The sequence below is a fragment of the Babylonia areolata genome, chromosome 6, assembly GCF_041734735.1.
Source record: "Babylonia areolata isolate BAREFJ2019XMU chromosome 6, ASM4173473v1, whole genome shotgun sequence".
NCBI classification, from domain to species: domain Eukaryota; kingdom Metazoa; phylum Mollusca; class Gastropoda; order Neogastropoda; family Buccinidae; genus Babylonia; species Babylonia areolata.
The window spans coordinates 3,334,202-3,353,890 of record NC_134881.1 but is presented as its reverse complement, the minus strand read 5'-3'; the positions used below and the strand labels follow the sequence as shown (position 1 = coordinate 3,353,890).

The 19,689-nt window shown below is 43.2% G+C and overlaps 1 protein-coding gene across 1 annotated transcript in view; it reads right to left on the bottom strand.

Moving 5' to 3' along the window:
* Window positions 1–19,689, bottom strand: part of LOC143283242 (nuclear receptor subfamily 2 group E member 1-like) — an 82,391-nt gene that overhangs the window by 16,768 nt on the left and 45,934 nt on the right. Inside the window, exon 4 of the mRNA XM_076589414.1 lies at window positions 3,748–3,883. Coding sequence (XP_076445529.1) covers window positions 3,748–3,883 — 136 coding nt within the window. The remainder of the gene's footprint in view (window positions 1–3,747; window positions 3,884–19,689) is intronic.

The following is a 19,689-nucleotide window of genomic DNA, read 5'->3' as shown; positions in this document are numbered from 1 at the left end:
GAAAAATGTAAACGAAAAAAAAAAAAAAAAAAAAAATAGTTTGAAAAAACAACAACAACAACAACCCCCTAGAACATTCAAACTTTCAGACTTGTTTCCGTTTGACAGACGCCACACAGCGCTGCCAGTGTTTCTCCACATGAAGGAGGGAGGAGCAGGGTGGCTTTCTTGCTTTTCTTTTTCCTCCCCCATTCCATCACTCATGAGTCAACAGGTCAACATAAACTGCATATGCTTACAGTGACAACTGAGTGTGTACTGGTCATTGTCGACCTGACGAGCAATCCCGTTGATTAACTTAACGTGGTGAGAAATTAAATGATGTATGAATTGCCATGAAAAAAATGTTTGTATGAAAAAAAAGAAGAAATAAAATGTTTTAATTGTTAAGAAATTTTTTTTTTTTATTAGGAACGATAACATTCAGTAACTATCCATACATATATATATATATATATATATATATATAGATAGATAGATAGATAGATAGATATAGATAGATATATATATAAGGCTTTATCCTTTTCTTTTCCCCCCTTCTTCTGCATATATATATATATATATATATATATATATATATATATATATATATATATATATATATATATATCAGACAGAAAAGGCTGTATCCTTTCCATATTTTCCCCCTTCTTCTCCTTCTTTTGTTTGTTTCTTTGTGTGTGTGTGTGTGTGTGTGTGTGTGTGATGACAAATCACGGGTTCAGAAAATAAGCCGACCGGAAAGAGACAAGAGGGAGTTCCAAGACGACAGTCAATTTCCATTTCAGCACTTGCAGGCGACAGTAATTGGCCAGCAACACACACAGCTGACTGACAGGTAAGTGACACAAGCACCACACTTTCAACACCTCGCTCACCTATTACTTCCTTTCGTGCCAGGCACCAGAAGAGATTATCGACACTTTTTTTTATTTTATCAAAACGCAGAGGGACGGTGGCGAAGAAGAAGAAAGAAAGAAAAAAAGAAAGAGAGAAAGGTGGTGCTGATTAGTGTAGGACTGCCGTGTGTTGGGGAAACTCGGGACAAGGTTTTAATCACCCGGCTAATTGCGCTGAGGATGGTTCCGAGAGCCACAAAGAAACCGAATGCCTTTCATGGGTTATGTCGATACTCCCTGACAGCCTGACACTGCCCCGGCCTGGCCTGCCGCCATATATAGCACAGCTTCTCTCTCTCTCTCTCTCTCTCTCTCTCTCTCCCCTTCACATCTCAACGCTTGTAATTGTTTTGAGCCAACTTATTTCAGTTATCAGACTTTTGGAAAAAAAAAAAAAGTGTTCTATCTATTGACGTTCTTCGCCAAGGAATGTAATTTACCGAAGAAGCCGACCATAATATATATATATATATATATATATATATATATATATATATATATATATATATAAATGATTACATTTTGTTTTTACAGGTTTCGACACAATATTTTTTTCTTCTCATTTTTTAATCTCAAAGAAAACCATACATGTGTGTGTGTGTGTGTGTGTGTGTGTGTGTGTTCTGGTTCACGGTGGTACTATTTATTTTTAGATCCCGAGCCCTTCAAATATAAGCTTTTTTTTATCATGAAATTTTATGGATTTCTTCTTATTACCTGCTTAACAAGGTACACAACCTCCCTCCCCCACCCCCACAAACCTGGAGAAGAAAACTGCGAAAAGCCATATCCCAGCTTGACAACCGATCGTAAAGCATTAAGTTGACTTCGTCTGGCATTTAGAAGACGATCACACCCAACACGTCTTTTCTGCAGTTGCTGGAGCGTGGAGAGGCGGGGGGATGTGTGTGTGCGGGAGAGGGGGGGGGGGGGCGGGGGAACCGGGGGGGGGGGGGGGGGGGAGAAAGTGCACGCGGTCTCCAGATCCAGAACTACCTCCCCTTCACCCTCCCACCCCGTTTAATTCCTCCTCCTCCGTGTTCAGAGAAAATTGGGGCTCTTGCAGTCTCATTGATTTGTGCCTTTGGGTGTGGTGGGCGAGAATCTCGGAGAGAAACAAGTTAGAAAGTTTGTGCCATCAATCCACATAATCACGGGCTGGTTTTCCAGACTTTTGTCTGATAATTAGCTATCGATGTGTCCGCTCCACAATGCCCCCCCCCCCCACCCTCCCTTCCTCTCCCCCCCCCCCCCCCCCCCTCCTTCACTTTGCTTGGAAGCACGTCATCAAAATCACAGGCCGGCCTCATCACGCTTGTTTGATTTAAAGATTTTGTCCTTCGTTGCCAGTCATCCGTTTCTTTGGCGCGGTTCTGACTGATCTTTGTGTTCTGTCCTGTTTCTCCATGCACCTCTTGCAGCCGCGCTTTGCCTTGTGTAGAAAAAAACAACACAAACAATCATTGGGAGAAAATGGGTTTGTCTATAAATAAGCACCGCCAGTGTCTTTACGTCACGATGGCTCCGTTCTGTTTGAGGACAAAAATCTTCAATAGCGTGTTTCTTTTTTCTTTCTCCACGATACAAGATGTCAACGGTTTTCCTTCGATTCTTTTTTTTTTTTCCTGGGTGCTATCATTTCCACCTCTCTGTGTGAAGTCTTGAATAGATGTTTTTTGTTTTTTTCTTTCTTTTTTTTTCTCTTTTTTTCGTATTCTTATTTCGCAAAACTAAAAATGTCACATACCAATTCAGAATGTCTAGCGACAAATAATATTATGTTGTATGTTTGCTACATTGACAGAATGTTACTGTTCTGAAGATTCTGTTCGAATTTCTTTCCTTTGACATTTGTGCAGATTCTTACAGCTCTGAAATTTTGTTTGTTGACTGGGCATATTGTCGTTTTTGTTGTTTGCACAAGTGTTCTTTCATGGGCAAAAAAACAACAACAACAAATCTCTCTAGTTTGGAAAGTGTGAGTCAGCAGCTGTTCTTTTTAGACGCAAGTACACACGCAGATTCACACACGCGCGCGGGTACGCACAGAGAGAGAGAGAGACAGACAGACACACACACACACACACACACACACACACACACACACACACAGAGAGAGAGAGAGAGAGAGAGAGAGAGAGAGAGAGAGAGAGAGAAAGAGACAGCATAAAACAAAACTCTGCTGTTTTTCTGCTCATCATCTCTGTGCATGCCCGCCTCCCGTCACTCTCTTCAGGCAGCAACTAACAGATCAGCAACATAAAAAACAAGAGAGGCAAGGCCTTCAAGACTCACTTGTGATACATTTTTTTTTTAAATCCAAGCTTTTTATGTATTGAGTATAATTTCAAAATGTAATGTTTAAGATGAGAAAGATCAGTTTAAAGCAAATTAACTCCCCTAGCATTAATTACAGAGTAATTTCCCTTTTTTTTACTATCTGCACCAAAACGTTTGCAAAATAAATAAAACTTCCATGCTTAGCAAAAGAAGTTCCTGTTTGAACAAAAAATGATAATAATGACTGCTCTTGTTGTTGTGTCAGAATATCAGATCAAAGTGCCACGTTTACACAAGTGAGTCAATAAAATGAAAAAAAAAAAAAAAAATAAAATAAAATAATGATGATAATAATAGTAGTAGTAGTAATGATGATGATGATGATAATAATCATTATCATGATAATGATCATAATAATAATAATAAATATATCGTAAAACAAAATCAAATCAAATCAAAATGAATAGATAAACAATTAACAGATAATAATAATACTAAAAATTAAAAAAAAAAAAAAACCACCCCAAGAGACGCAGGCACCAAAAAGCAAGGCCACAGGGGTACTCACCATCTTTGTTCATGCCAGCCTCCAGGCACTTCTTCAGGCGGCAGGCCCGGCACTGGTTCCGGTGAGTCTTGTCCACCGGGCAGCCCCCCTGGCCCCGGGACTTGCAGATGTACTGACGGTTCCGGCGGATGGACCGCTGTGGGTTGGAAAAAAACAACAACAGCACGTGCGGTTCAGTTCCAGACTGGTCATGTCTGTCACTCTGTATTGTATTGTGTCGTGTCGTGTCGTGTCGTTTCGTGTCGCGTCTTATCGTATCATGTCGTGTCGTGTCGTTTCGTGTCGTGTCGTGTCGTTTCGTGTCGCGTCTTATCGTATCATGTCGTGTCGTGTCTTGTAGTGTCGTTTCGTGTCGCGTCTTATCGTATCATGTCGTGTCGTGTCTTGTAGTGTCATTTCGTGTCGTGTCGTGTCGTGTCGTGTCGCGTCTTATCGTATCATGTCGTGTCGTGTCGTGTCTTGTCGTGTCGTGTCGTGTCGTGTCGTGTCGTGTCGTTTCGTGTCGCGTCTTATCGTATCATGTCGTGTCGTGTCTTGTAGTGTCGTTTCGTGTCGCGTCTTATCGTATCATGTCGTGTCGTGTCTTGTAGTGTCGTGTCGTGTCGTGTCTTGTAGTGTCGTGTCGTGTCTTGTAGTGTCGTGTCATGTCGTGTCGTGTTTTGTGGTGTCGTGTCTTGTCTTGTAGTGTCGTCTTGCGTTTTTCGTTACAGCTGATTTCTGAGTGTGAAACTCGGGGTGCTCTCCCCCTAGGGAAGGAGCACATCACCACAGAACAACGTAACCTTTTCTTTTTCTCTCTCTTTTTTTCTGCCTCGCTGTGTATTTGTTTTCACTATTTAAAATGGGTTTGTTTTCTTCTCTACACAGTTTTGCCAGGGACAACCCTTTTGTTGCACTGAGTTATTTTACTGTCGCTAAGTGCATGCTGTTAGTGATGAGGTCTTTTTGCGCTGAGCTATTTTACTGTCGCTAAGTGCATGCTGTTAGTGATGAGGTCTTTTGGCACTGAGCTATTTTACTGTCGCTAAGTGCATGCTGTTAGTGATGAGGTCTTGTTGCACTGAGCTATTTTACTGTCGCTAAGTGCATACTGTTAGTGATGAGGTCTTTTTGCACTGAGCTATTTTACTGTCGCTAAGTGCATGCTGTTAGTGATGAGGTCTTGTTGCACTGAGCTATTTTACTGTCGCTAAGTGCATGCTGTTAGTGATGAGGTCTTTTGGCACTGAGCTATTTTACTGTCGCTAAGTGCATGCTGTTAGTGATGAGGTCTTGTTGCACTGAGTTATTTTACTGTCGCTAAGTGCATACTGTTAGTGATGAGGTCTTTTTGCACTGAGCTATTTTACTGTCGCTAAGTACATGCTGTTAGTGATGAGGTCTTGTTGCACTGAGCTATTTTACTGTCGCTAAGTGCATGCTGTTAGTGATGAGGTCTTTTTGCACTGAGCTATTTTACTGTCGCTAAGTGCATGCTGTTAGTGATGAGGTCTTTTTGCACTGAGCTATTTTACTGTCGCTAAGTGCATGCTGTTAGTGATGAGGTCTTGTTGCACTGAGTTATTTTACTTGCGCTAAGTGCATGCTGTTAGTGATGAGGTCTTGTTGCACTGAGTTATTTTACTGTCGCTAAGTGCATGCTGTTAGTGATGAGGTCTTTTTGCACTGAGCTATTTTACTTGCGCTAAGTGCATGCTGTTAGTGATGAGGTCTTGTTGCACTGTTATTTTACTGTCGCTAAGTGCATGGTGATGAGGTCTTTTTGTTATCTTGTTTCCTTGTTTTTTTGTTTGGGGGATTTTTTGTTTGTTTGTTTGCTTGCTTGTTTTTTGTTGTTGTTTTTTAACAAGAAGCAAGTATGATAAGCTTATTTGTTGGTATGGAAGTATCAAAATATGTTTTAAAAAGGCATACAATTCAAGCCACTGGTATGGGGCGCTTTCTATCATCTTACATTAAAGGCCTACGTATGTAAAACGTAGAGCGAAAGAAACTAATGTTGAAACTCACCGAAACTGTGCGATTTTCTGATGTACCACTTATCTATCTGTATACCAGCCGATGGGGAACATTAAACACAGTGTTGTGAAGGCATTCCTCGCCGTTTCTTTCACACATGTAAACTACTGGCAGTAGACTGAGAAACATGCACGATCTGACGGCCTTAATGCTCTGTTCGATTCTAGTGTTATAGATCCTGCAGCCACAAAAACCATAATACACCTTTTCAAAATTATGTGAGCAAAAAAAAGAAAAAAGCAAAACAAAAAAAAAAAAAAAAGTGTCATAATGCAGCTAAAAACTGTTTCAGATCATAGCCATGTCATATTTGGTTTATTCAAAATGAACAAACGGAACACATATCTCGCATATCTTCAGCTTATCAGATGGTTTGAAACGGTTTTATTATTATTATTATTATTTTAATTGTTATATTTTTTTTTTATTTTTTTTATTTATTATTTTTTTTCTCAAGGCCTGACAAAGCGCGTTGGGTTACGCTGCTGGTCAGGCATCTGCTTGGCAGATGTGGTGTAGCGTATATGGATTTGTCCGAACGCAGTGACGCCTCCTTGAGCTACTGAAACTGAAACTGAAATGGTTGCAACTTTTTCGGAAGTACTCTGCTCGTCTTTTGTATTCATTCATTTATTAATTCATTTTCTAAAATTTATTTATAAATAATTCATTTTTTATTTATTCATTTATTTATCCATTTGTTTGTTTGTCTGTTTATTTGTTTGTTTGTTTACTGACTGACTGACTTACTTACTTAGTTAATCACTTAGTTACTTAGGTAGATAGTTATTCTTTCGTTTGTTTATCTATTCGTTCATTTGTTGCACTGGGATAACTTCAGTGTAATTTCGATGATAATGATCAACCCCCACGTCGCTCGTTCCGAACCCCCCACCCCCACACAGACACGCCCCGTGCCCGTTCTGTTGCCACCAGTCCGCCTAGGGGGGTTGGGGGGTCAGGGGGGGGGGGGGAGGTTACTAACGGCAGGTCATCAATACAAGCCGTTCACCGTGTTAGGAATTAGCTGATGGAATTACTACCGATTAAAACAACGCCGCTCGTGCAGAACTTACCACTGGGGTCCCGGGCCCTCAGTCCTACGGGGTGTATCGACACTAAACACATCAAACGTGTGACTCCCCCGCCGTGTGCTCGTTCATGAACCCACAAGATAGACTGAAGCCCCCACCCCCGCCCTCCACACACACACACACACACACACACACACACACACACTCCTGTACCGTAAAAACGGTAGCAAGCACTCTGTATGGGGCCTATCAATGTACATACAGGCAGCAGCTGACACAACAACAATAATCAATTAAACATCGCCAAAAGCCTATTGACTGTCACAGCTTTCGTTTCCACGGTCTATTCCCCCCCCTTTTTTTTTCCGCTCCAGCGGCTTCCGGTTTCTAAAAAGTCTGCGTTATGGTGTCCGTGATGAAACAAGTTAAATCCTTCCTGAATAAGGGTAATCATCTAAATGTCGTTATGAATATCACTGGAGTGTATTTGTATTATAATATATATATATATATATATATATATATATATATATATATATATATATATATATATATTACAAACCACATCACAGTGCAATGTAATTTACACGTCAAGGTCATAACGAACTTAGCTGCTTTTGTTGACACGATTAATCCTTTCGACAGTGTTTCAAAAGGACAAAAGTGCGTTTTGTTTTGTTTTACTTTTAAAGTTCTATTTTGTTTTCCGTTTTCGGCCAGCTCAGCACGTGAAGTGCAGTTAACAATTGTGGCCACTTTTTTGTCACACACACACACACACACACACACGCTCAAAACAAACAAAAATCTCTCTCTCTCTCTCAGTCTCTTTCTGCACTTGGGTTACGCTGCTAGTCAGGCATCTGCTTGGCAGATGTGGTGTAGCGTATATGGATTTGTCCGAACGCAGTGACGCCTCCTTGAGCTACTGATACTGATATTACAGGAGTCTCAATGCCCCAACATCAGAAGAACAGCACACACAGACAAAAAAAAAAAAAAGGATGAATCGTATAATGCGCGGATGGATCCGGTCTACCCGGTAAATAATCCCCCACCAACACGGCAGTGTTCACCCAAGGCACTGAGCACTGATGACGCATAGCCAAGCGGGTTGCCGGGCTGGGAGGCCCTTAAATCTGTTTTCAATGGCTTGATATACACGACAGGGCCCTGCTGGAGAAGCTATCTACAGAACCAATGGCGCTAAAGTATCTGCGCTCCGCCCTCGGCGAGGCCTCGCTGTCTTCGCTCGTTCCGATAACCCGCACAAAAGGTAGAAAAGCCAGGTTTGATCCTAGCCTCCACCAGCGCATCTCGACGTCAGAATGCCTTTTTCTGCTGTTTATATTTCTCATTTCTTTCTTCCTTTCTTTTAAAACACATTATCTCTCTCTGTTTCTTGGTCTCGGTCTCTGTCTCTCTCTATGCTCTATTCAGCCAGTCATCTGGCAGTCTGTACAAAGGAACGGGTGTGGCTGAACTAACCTGGTTCTCTCCGTTGTCAGACAGAATGTCCCGCGATTTATATTTATCCATTCATTTATTTATCTATTATATATATATATATATATATATATATATATATATATATATATATATATATATCTAATCATTTATTTATGTATTTATTTATTTACTTATTTATTTATTTCATCTCTCTGTGTGTGTGTGTGTGTGTGTGTGTGTGTGTGTGTGTGTGTGTTGCTCTGTAATTCTCTTACCGTCTTCTGATCCTTTTTTTATCTCTCTCGCTCTCTTCCAACAACGTTTTTTTAAGCGGAGCTTATCTCTAATCCTTTAGATTCAGTCATCCAAAGGACTTCGGGGAAAAAAACAAGTTTTAAGAGACAGAGGGTTAGATAGACACACAAATGGAGCGAGCGAGAAACATCACACACACACACACACACACACACACACACACACACACACACACACACACACACACACACACACACAGATACGGAGAGAAAAACAAAAAGGAGGACGGACGGGGGTGGAGGTGGGTGTCAGATCGAATCTTCACATGGCGTTTCGTTGTGTCTCGTTATCAGTCGAGGCGTCCTTTGAATCTCTGCTCTGACCTGCCCGGCTTGATAGCTTGATCCACATTGTGGTTCGTCCGTCGGGATCGACGAGGACCATCTAGTCATCCTGGGGGTGGGTGGGGTGGGCTCTGTGGGTGCGCAGATGACTGGTCAGACTTGGGATGAAGGATGATTGATGACCTGCGCGATGACTTTGTTTATAGTGAGGAGGAGTTGCGCACCGTCGACCTCACTATCTTGTCCGAGACCGTCTGTATCAAGTGATGGAAACGGATGCAGTGGATGACCAGGATGTCCTATGTGCCTCATCCTGCCCTCAACACTCCACAGTGCTCTGCTGCAACCACCTTGCTCTCCGTTGAACCATGAAGATTTCTTCCGCAGAGTCCGCCGGATCCAGTCTTCACATGCTTGTGTAGACAAGCCCTAACTCACCGACGGTTTGAGACCTGTCCGCTTTGCCCGGGGGTTGGGCGCTGCCGCATGCTAGCAGCTTCTAGGACCCATAGGTGAGAGCTGGGTGCCGGTGGGGACCAATAGAGGACGAACCACTCCCGGAAGAGCGTGACAAACCCCCCCTCTAGAGGTACTACCCCTCCCGTGCACCCCCCTAACCCCCACATGATCCACACTAGGGTGTAGGTAAATGGGAAGCGGACATGAGAGCGACGTCTCCGACAACAGGTTCCGTTCAGCACCATGGCTGATGGTTGCACAAACGGCCTGAGCACAGTTAAGTTCGTTTTGCTTGGCGAATTCTCCCAAAGTCTCCTAACTCAGTAGTCTTAGGACTATTTTTCCTAACAACGCAATGCAAACTTAACGTTGCTAAGATCGCTTTGAGCAACCCAGCCCAGAGGTAGTGAAGACCATTTATCTATTTATTTATTATTATTTATTCATTCTTTTTTTTCCTATTTTATTTTCATGGGAAAGGGAATAAACACACCATAGCCTGTTTTCGTTCTGGCATCATAACAGGGAATCTACATAAGAAAAGGATGGGAAAGTAAATACATATAAACCGTGCGGCGAAGAACAACAGCAACGACAACACCGACAACAAAGATGGATGGTTTGAGGGTCAGACCAGCGCAGGACACTGGCTGTCGGAAGTTTTCACATATTGACAGCACAACAGGAGACCACGCCAAATATGGTGCATGGTCAAACCATTGTTTTGTTCACAAGCTCACGTGATATCGATTATTTATCATAATCAATATTCAACGATCGATCGACTCGTATGATTTTCGTCTTTGTACAGAAGATCGTAGGGAAAGGTCATGTCATTAAATAAGGTACTGAGATACTAGGATTTTTTTTCTTGTTCAGAACAACAATAATGTCAGTTTTTTACTTTGTCGTGTTGAATATTGCGCGTGTATTAACTATAAAAAAGAAGAAGTTAATATTGGAAAACAACATCCCCATTTTTCATGTAACAAAACATTAAAAAAAGATTTCCGTTTCACATTTAAAAGATCGCTGACATCAAATTCAAACGATGCATTATTTTCTAATTGCCTGTATTGCAGCCCTTTTGATCAAAATGCCTGGTTCTTTTCATGTCATAACTTTCACAATCCCCACCCCTACATTCAGCATGTATAAAAAAACACACCAAAGGTTGGTGTATTTGTATTTATGTCTTATATATATCTAGGTATGCATAGGTATACATACAGCAAAACAGGAAACTTCGTTGCATTCGATTTTTTTTTAATCCCAAAAGAATATCAACTTCGAAAATACTGATCTTACTCGCCAGTTCAGTGCAATGTTGATTATAAACTAATTAAAAACAAACGAAAACCTCGGTCTGTGTCATCCATGTCCAAGTGACAGCAGACATAATCAACTAACCATTGCACGTCAGTTCTTTTGATGAAAATTAATAGCCACCTACCCCCATCCCCGAGAGAAGATCACAGCATGCTAACAGTACAACTACTGTGATTAGAAGTGGTCCACGTAATGCACGATGTTGTTTACCTTTTCAGATTCGAGTATCACAATTAAACTTAAACACACACACTCTCTCTCTCTCTCTCTCTCTCTCTCTCTCTCTTCTCAATCATTCTTCTTTTTTTTCTTATTGTTTTTATTTTCAAAAAAAAAAAAAAAAAAAAATAACACCACAAAACTAACTACCATTGTGCACGTACGATCTTGTCCCAACCGAAACTGTTCTAAATAAACTCGTTGTCCCACACAGCCACGGGAGGTGTGCTTCAATCCACCCACTATCTGCATCAGGAGTGGGAGTCGAGTTTGCTGATCTTGTAATCCACCCGACCCCCACCACCCCTGTTGTCCTTTGCCGGGTCCATGGCGACACGCCCATAAATCCACCCCACTGTCCGAAACTGATCGACGTTCCTTTCAACAGTTTGCGGTCAGAGATCACTGTCTGCAAACATGTACCTTTCATAATGCCTTGCCTCTCTCTCACCGCTTGCTTTTCACACACAGTGAGTGTAGCAGTCTGTTCGTTCTTGAAAACCAAACTGGTGGGAAATCATTGCTGTTTCATCCGTACTCTATTTCATCACTGCAACTACAAGATTATTTACATCAGGACTTTCAGCAGAGCATTCAAATAATCTTCTTTGTTATACATGCTGTGTGTGTGTGTGTGTGTGTGTGTGTGTGTGTGTGTGTGTGTTCCATTCAATACCCATGTTTTATTGTACTAACGCAACGTGTGTCTTCGGACTACCGATATGTGTATAGCGTAGCAGTGTGTGTGTTTACCTCACCTGCATGTGTTGGAGCTCATGTACGTTTATATGTATTTGACTGTGCTTTCATATCTGTGAAACTGCATGTTTGGTGCATATCTGTTATGCATGTGTGGGTGTATGTGTGAATGTGTGTCTTCATGTTTTACATTTATTTGCTTATTTATCATCATTGTTGTCTTATTTATTTATTCATTTATTTATTTATTATTATTGTTATTTTATTATTATTATTACCATTACTACTACCTTTTTATATTATAATTATTATTTATTTATTTATTAATTTATTTATCTATGTAAGCTTATCTATTATTTATTCACCTTTTTTTTCTCAAGGCCTGACTAAGCGCGTTGGGTTACGCTGCTGGTCAGGCATCTGCTTGGCAGATGTGGTGTAGCGTATATGGATTTGTCCGAACGCAGTGACGCCTCCTTGAGCTACTGAAACTGAAACTGAATCTGCATGCTGACGTCTCTCTACAGGAGACATATCACAACAATACTGAATTCTTCAGCGCTGAGACATGTCACAATAGTTCTGAATTCTTTTACGCTGTATGTATTTGCATTGCTCATGTGTGAGTGTGTCCGTGTTCGTGCAAGTATTTTTAGTGGATTGGGATAAAAAGGTAAAGAAGAAGTAAAGAAAAAAGACACGGTGGATAGAAGGAAAACAAAGGAAGTCAGTATCGTCTGGTCCTCAACAGGTCAGCCATGTGCCATTCTATTTTCTCCTACAGGATTTCACGTGACTGGTGTAAATGTGTAAACAGTAATACCATTACCAATATCAATATCATTTCAGATTTAGAAGAATTCGTAAAGGAGAAAGAGAGAAAGAAGAAGGAAGTGTAAATGTGTAAACAATCATACCATTACCAATATCAATATCATTTCCGATTAAGAAGAATTCGTAAAAGAGAAAGAGAGAAAGAAGATGAAAAGTAAATGTGTAAACAATAATACCATTACCAATATCAATATCATATCAGATCAAGAAGAATCCGCAAAAGAGAAAGAGAGAAAGAAGAAGAAGAAGAAGAAGATAATGCTGTGACGTCATCTAAACAGATAAAAATTACTGATTCGGTTATGTTTTCTGTCATTCACATAAGTGAACATCCAACACGAGACAAAGATATGCTCCAGCCATCTGTAGCATTTTCCTTGAACACAGACTATGAAGGAGAGAACTGTCCCTTGTTTGATTTAACAACACAATCAATGCTGGCATTAACAACAGCAGTAGCAGCAGTAATAATAATGAAGACAAAAACAACAAATAGGGGGTAAAACTGATAATTTCCAGGTCCAAGAAATAACCAGCTTATTTGTATACGTTCGTCTTCTCTCTCTCTCTCTCTCTGTATGCTTGCGCGCGCGCGCGCGCGCGCGCGCGCGCGCGCGCGCGTGTGTGTGTGTGTGTGTGTGAGTGTGTGTAAAATCAGATGTGAAGATTTTTTATGGGACCATGTGATTCAAACCATTAGCGTTTACTTGGCTCCTGGGGTATATGCAAAACGTATCGATGATGAAAAACTTTGTTGGCAATTTAATTATCATAGTTAGTTGCTTAGTTTACTGGCTGTTTAATCAGCAAGGTAGTTAGTGAGCAATTCATTAGTTAACTATAACTGACTTGTGAGTTGTTTAATTGGCTACTTTGTTACTTTCTTGTATTTATTCATAAACATTAACATTCATAACAAACGATAGTTGTATTTTCATGTTTTGTTAAAACGCCGAGTATAGTTAGGCACCATAATCAATCATTTGTTTTGTTATGTGTTTTGATAGTTCTCTTGTTCGTTCGCTGATTACTTTCACTTACTTTCTACGCACCCCCCCCCCCCCCCCCAAAAAAAAGTCGTTTAATTAGCTACCAAGTTATGAGCACACCCGCACGCACATATACAAACGCACTTTGTTTTGGAGTGGGGGTGGGGGTGGGGGTTGGGAGGAACGGGACCAAAGGAAGAGTTAAAGAGAGAGGGGTGATTTCCGCTTAAATATTTGACCCAAATCCTGACCCTGGCTTGAACACATCAAGAGAGAGAGAGAGAGTGTGTGTGTGTGTGTGTGCGTTGGCGGGGTGGGGGAGGAGAGGAGGGGGACGGGCGAAAAAAAAAGTTATCTCCCACCCCCACCCTCACCCTGACCCCCAGCACCCACCGCGTTGCACCACTGGTGGCCAGACCCCTGTGTAACATAACAGGAAGAGTGTGGCCCGCCAATGTCCACAGCCGTTCTCACTCCCTCACCCCCACCACCAATACTCGCCTCGCCTCGCCCCCCAACCCCCCCCCCCCCACGCCCCCCCCCCCCCCCCCCCTTTCTCCAAGCCAAGCCGAGAGGCGAACAAACTTGACTTCTTGCCCTCTTTCTCCTATTTATCCCCTCAGCCACCCCCGCAACTGACCCCGTCACACATACTCCTCACACCACCCTTCCCGTACACACTCTCACCCCTACTAATCCCCCCCCCCACCACCCTCCCCACCCCCCACACACCCTTGCTCTGAGACAATACCCCCTCCTCAACCCCATCAGCTCACCCCCCCCCCCCCCCCCCATAAAAAAGAGCAAAAAGCAAAAACAAACAAACAAAAAAGACTACAAAACTATACCTCCCCCCTCCCCCTCCCCTTCACACACATACTGCTCCCAACCCCCTCCTCTCTCTGTCTCGTTTTGTGTGTGTGTGTGTGTGTGTGTGTGTGTGTGTGTGTGTGTGTGTGTGTGTGTGTGTCTATCTCTCTTCTAATCATTGAAAAAGAACATTTTGAGTTCTGAGTGCTCCCTCTCTCTCTCTCTCTCTCTCTCTCTCTCTCTCCGTGTCTTTAAGTTCAGTTATGAAGCATAGATTTTTATTAGATGTGGTGTGTGGCCGAATGGTGGGTGATTCGTAGGTGGCCACTGCAACACAAAAGGGCCCAGTCCTGCCCTGTCCTGTCTTGCCCTGCCATGTCCTGTCCTGTCCTGCCCTGTCCTGCATGCCCTGCCCTGCCTGCCCTGCCCTGTCCTGTACTGCCCTGTCCTGCCTGCCCTGTCCTGTCCTGCATGCCCTGCATGCCTGTCCTGTCCTGCATGCCCTGCCCTGCATGCCCTCCCCTGTCCTGTCCTGCATGCCCTGTCCTGCCTGCCCTCTCCTGCCCTGCCCTGCCCTGTCCTGCATGCCCTGTCCTGCCTGCCCTCTCCTGCCCTGCCCTGCCCTGTCCTGCATGCCCTGTCCTGCCTGCCCTCTCCTGCCCTGCCCTGCCCTGTCCTGCATGCCCTGTCCTGCCTGCCCTCTCCTGCCCTGCCCTGCCCTGTCCTGCATGCCCTGTCCTGCCTGCCCTCTCCTGCCCTGCCCTGTCCTGTCCTGAATGCCCTGTCCTGCCTGCCCTCTCCTGCCCTGCCCTGTCCTGTCCTGTCCTGCATGCTCTGCCCTGCCCTGTGTCGTTGGACCTTGTCGGAGTGTGCTGAGAGAAGGCCTGACAAAGCGCTTTGGGTTACGCTGCTGGTCAGGCATCTGCTTGGCAGATGTGGTGTAGCGTATATGGATTTGTCCGAACGCAGTGACGCCTCCTTGAGCTACTGAAACTGAAACTGAAACTGAGAGAAGGGAACAGAAGCTGTGCCGGGGGAGGGGGACGGGGAAGGGGGTCTGGGGGTGGGGTGGGGCGGGGGGCGGGAGGGGATGTTTACCCTAAGGCTTGTGGTCGTCACTTGGGGCCCTTATCGGGAAGCCTGCCTTGGACACCCTTCACTTTTGCAGTCTTCCCTCTCTCTCTCTCTCCCTCCTTCTCTCTCTCTCTCTCCCTCTCTCTCTCTCTCTTTCACACCAACCCCTTACCTCCCCCTCCACCCCACCGCCCCCCCCCCTCCCCAACCCCAAGAGCGGACGTTGAGGATTACGCCGAGAACAGAAACAAAAAGTGGCACTGAGATATTCTGTTAAAGGGACTGAAGGTGTTGGGGGTGGGGGCATGGGGGGGGGGGGGGGGTAGTAGAGAAGTGCCGGGGGTGTGGGGCACAGAGGGGACGGCAAAAGATGGTGTTGTGAAAAAAGACCCCCCCCCCCACACACACACACAGAGAGAGAGAGAGAGAGAGATACACACACAGACACACACAAACACACACAGAGTGAGAGAGAGAGAGAGAGAGAGAGAGAGAGAGAGAGAGATACACACACAGACACACACACAGACACACAGAGAGTGAGAGAGAGAGAGAGATACACACAGACACACACACAGACACACAGAGAGTGAGAGAGAGAGAGACACACACAGACACAGACACACACACACACACACACAGAGTGAGAGTGAGAGAGAGATACACACACAGACACACACACACACACAGAGTGAGAGAGAGAGATACACACAGACACACACTGAGACACACACCCACAGAGTGAGATATATATATATATATATATATATATATATATATACAGACACACACACACACTGAGTGTGAGAGAGAGAGAGAGAGAGAGAGAGAGAGAGAGAGAGATACACACAGACACACACACAGACACACACACAGACACAGTGAGAGAGATACACACACACACACACACACACACACACACACACACACACACACACACACACAGTGAGAGAGAGAGAGAGAGAGAGATACACACACAGACACACACACAGACACACACACACACAGTGAGAGAGAGAGAGAGATACACACACAGACACACACAGAGACATAGACACAGACACAGACACACACACAGGCACGATACTACAAACAAAGACAGGATATGCCGTCAGAGGTATCCCATGATTCCGTGCATGGACACAGCTGCTGAGAGAGTCTACATCTGTCCACAAAATGAAATAGTTGGCAAAAATCAGCAAAGCGGTAAACTTGTCATAAGAGGAAGAGTAATCCTTTCAGTGAAAAGGAAGAGTGTATTAACATGAACTGTCGAAAATAGTCCATCACGCAACACCATTAAACACTGCTGTTTCGGACATTTTCCTCAGCAGTATTTCCCACACAAATCACTTCCTACTTGTTTCTTCTTCTTCTTCTTCTGCGTTCGTGGGCTGCAACTCCCACGTTCACTCGTATGAACACGAGTGGGCTTTTACGTGTATGACCGTTTTTACTCCGCCGTGTAGGCAGCCATTCTCCGTTTTCGGGAGTGTGCATGCTGGGTATGTTGTTTCCATAACCCACCGAACGCTGACATGGATTACAGGATCTTTAACGTGCGTATTTGCTCTTCTGCTTGCGTATACACACGAAGGGGGTTCAGGCACTAGCAGGTCTGCACATATGTTGACCTGGGAGATCGGAAAAATCTCCACCCTTTACCCACCAGGCGCCGTTACCGAGATTCGAACCCGGGACCCTCAGATTGAAAGTCCAACGCTTTAACAACTCGGCTATTGCGCCCGTCTCTACTTGTATCTAAACTGTATGATAAACATGTCTTCGGAGTGTTTCACTGAAACAGAATCTTACCAGATATATATATATATATATATACTTTTCGTTTCAGAAGTGAACGGGTTCCCGAGCCTTCCATTGGGTTTAAAAAAAAACGTTATTCAGAGACATAATTAACTGTCCACAGACACACACAGACACAAAACAGTGGAAAAGCAAACAGCGGAACAACAAACTGATAGCTTACACAGTGCTCAGATCTTCCCAGCGTACGTTGTTTTAGTTGTTATACCCAAATCCTCACGACTACTCAGCCTGCTTGTTCCACACTGATTGCCCTCTCACCCGGTGCGCCATCTTTGTTTGTACACTACGCATGCGCCAGTTATCACTTTACTTCAGTCATGTGATATACAGTACAGTAATCCTGTCTGTTGTTGATTGTTATTTGTTTGTTTTGTTGTTGTTGTTTTTTGGGTGGGTTTGTTTGTTTGTTTGTTTGTTTGTTTTTGTTTTGATAATCATATTATGCCTTTAACTTACGTCCTTTGAACAAAGTATCAAGGACGTGTATATTTCTAACAGCTGGCATTTCAAATATATCTTTTAAGTTAGTGTTAAATTCCATTTATGCATGCTTTTGCTCAATGCCAATTTGATGACCTGCTTTGTTCTTGATTACTACCTAAACACATAGGTAAATGAATAAGAAATAGATAAACGAATAAATAGATAAATATATAAATAAATAAAATAAATGAATACATAAATAGATTAATTAATTGATTATTCAATTAATTGATTAACTAACTAACTAAAGAACCACATTTGCCGCCAGAAAAAGAAGCCCCCCACCACCCACCCACCCACCCATACCCCCACCCCTTCACTTCTCCAGAAGTCGGCGGTTACGTGCTGAGATCGTGCGGCTGGGTCGTAAGGAATTCCTGTCTCACCTAGACCCCTCGGTCCGCTGCGTGTGAAGACGGCACAGAGTCACCAATTAAACACACAAAGGTAAAAAATAAAATTAAAAAAATTAAAGAGAGAAAGAAAGGAACCTGAAGGAGAAGAAGAAAAAGAAAAAAAAACAACCGAGGGAATAAAGAAGAAAGGTAAAGAAAAAACAGAAAGAAAGAAGAAAGGGGGGAAAACGACTAAAAGATAATAAAGCAAAAGGAAAGAAGAACAAGAATGGTGACTTTTTTTTTTTTTACTGCTCAGAATAAAAGAAGGTGCATAACTTAAAGCTAAGGGTTCAAGAGCATTCCATGCGGTCATTCCAATACGAGAAAGGAAGTAAGGAAAAGAGAAAGAAAGAGAGAGAGAGAGAAGGAGAGAGAGAGAGAGATACAGAAAGAAAGGAACGAAGGGATGAAGAAAGAAACGAAAGAAAGAAAATTAATAAGTAGGATTAACAAGAAAACGAAGCGGGTATAGATACGTATATATATATATATATATATATATATATATATATATATCTTATTCGTATTGTGATTATAATGATGATGGTGATGATCATAATGATAATGATATAATAATAATAATGATAATAATAATAATAATAATAATAATAATAAGCATGATTATGATGTGTTGTGAGTCATATTAGACGATGTCTTTTGATTGATTCATTGATGATTGATTGATAGACCGATTATTCTATTTAGGTCAAAAGGTTTGCGTGACTGATTTGTCATTTCTGTAAGAGACTGGGTTTTTTTTTTTTGGTGGGGAAATAAATTATATTGTATTCACTTCTTTCTCCATTTGCCCAGTCAAACCAAAACACAGTCAGCGCCAAGCGATTATACGGTTATCTCGGGCCTCTAATCCGATTGTGACACCTGAAAATCTGCCACATCCAACGACTCCGACCATCTGCCAAGTCTGCGAATCAACTGAACATCAACCCAACGTAACAATCCCAGTCCCGCCCCTTTCATCCCCCTCCCCCCCCACCCCCTACCCCACAACAAATCCCTTCCCCCCCCCCTCTCCTTCTCACTCACACGCACACACCGCACCAACTTCACAGGTCAGCCAGCGTAGACTTCGCTTCTGTCCGCATTCTTTGCATTGCAAGCAGAGACAGGCCGAGTCCGGATCAGACTCAGTTTTCATTTAGAAAGGCCATGGCTCCATTTGAAAGGATGAGATGCATCAGTCATACATTGTTATTTCCTATGCATCTCTCTCTCTCTCTCTCTCTCTCTCTCTCTCTCTCTCTCTCTGTGTGTGTGTGTGTGTGTGTGTGTGTGTGTGTGTGTGTGTGTCGCGCTTGTCTATGAACGAATACAGATTTCAAACAAACGAACGCACTTGTACATGATTTGCCCATAGACGAACAGACAGACAGAGATACGAGAATAGAGAAAGAGGTGGGTGGGTGGCGGAGAGTAAGGGGGGGAGGTGAAAAAAGGAGAGGGAGAGAAAGGCATTTGTACACGGTGACACCAACACTTATCTACTTTACAAACAATAAGAGGCCTTTCATGCAACAATGAGCCTTAGACGGAGAAAAAAAAAGTATATGAATGTCATCGTATGCATGCAGGACAGGAGCGTGTAGGATGTGTATGGTGGTGGGGTGTGGGGGCGTGGGGGTGAGGGGAGAACCAGGGGGTTAGGACGCTTGTGTGTGTGTGTGTGTGTGTGTGTGTGCACGCGCGCGCGTGCGTGCGT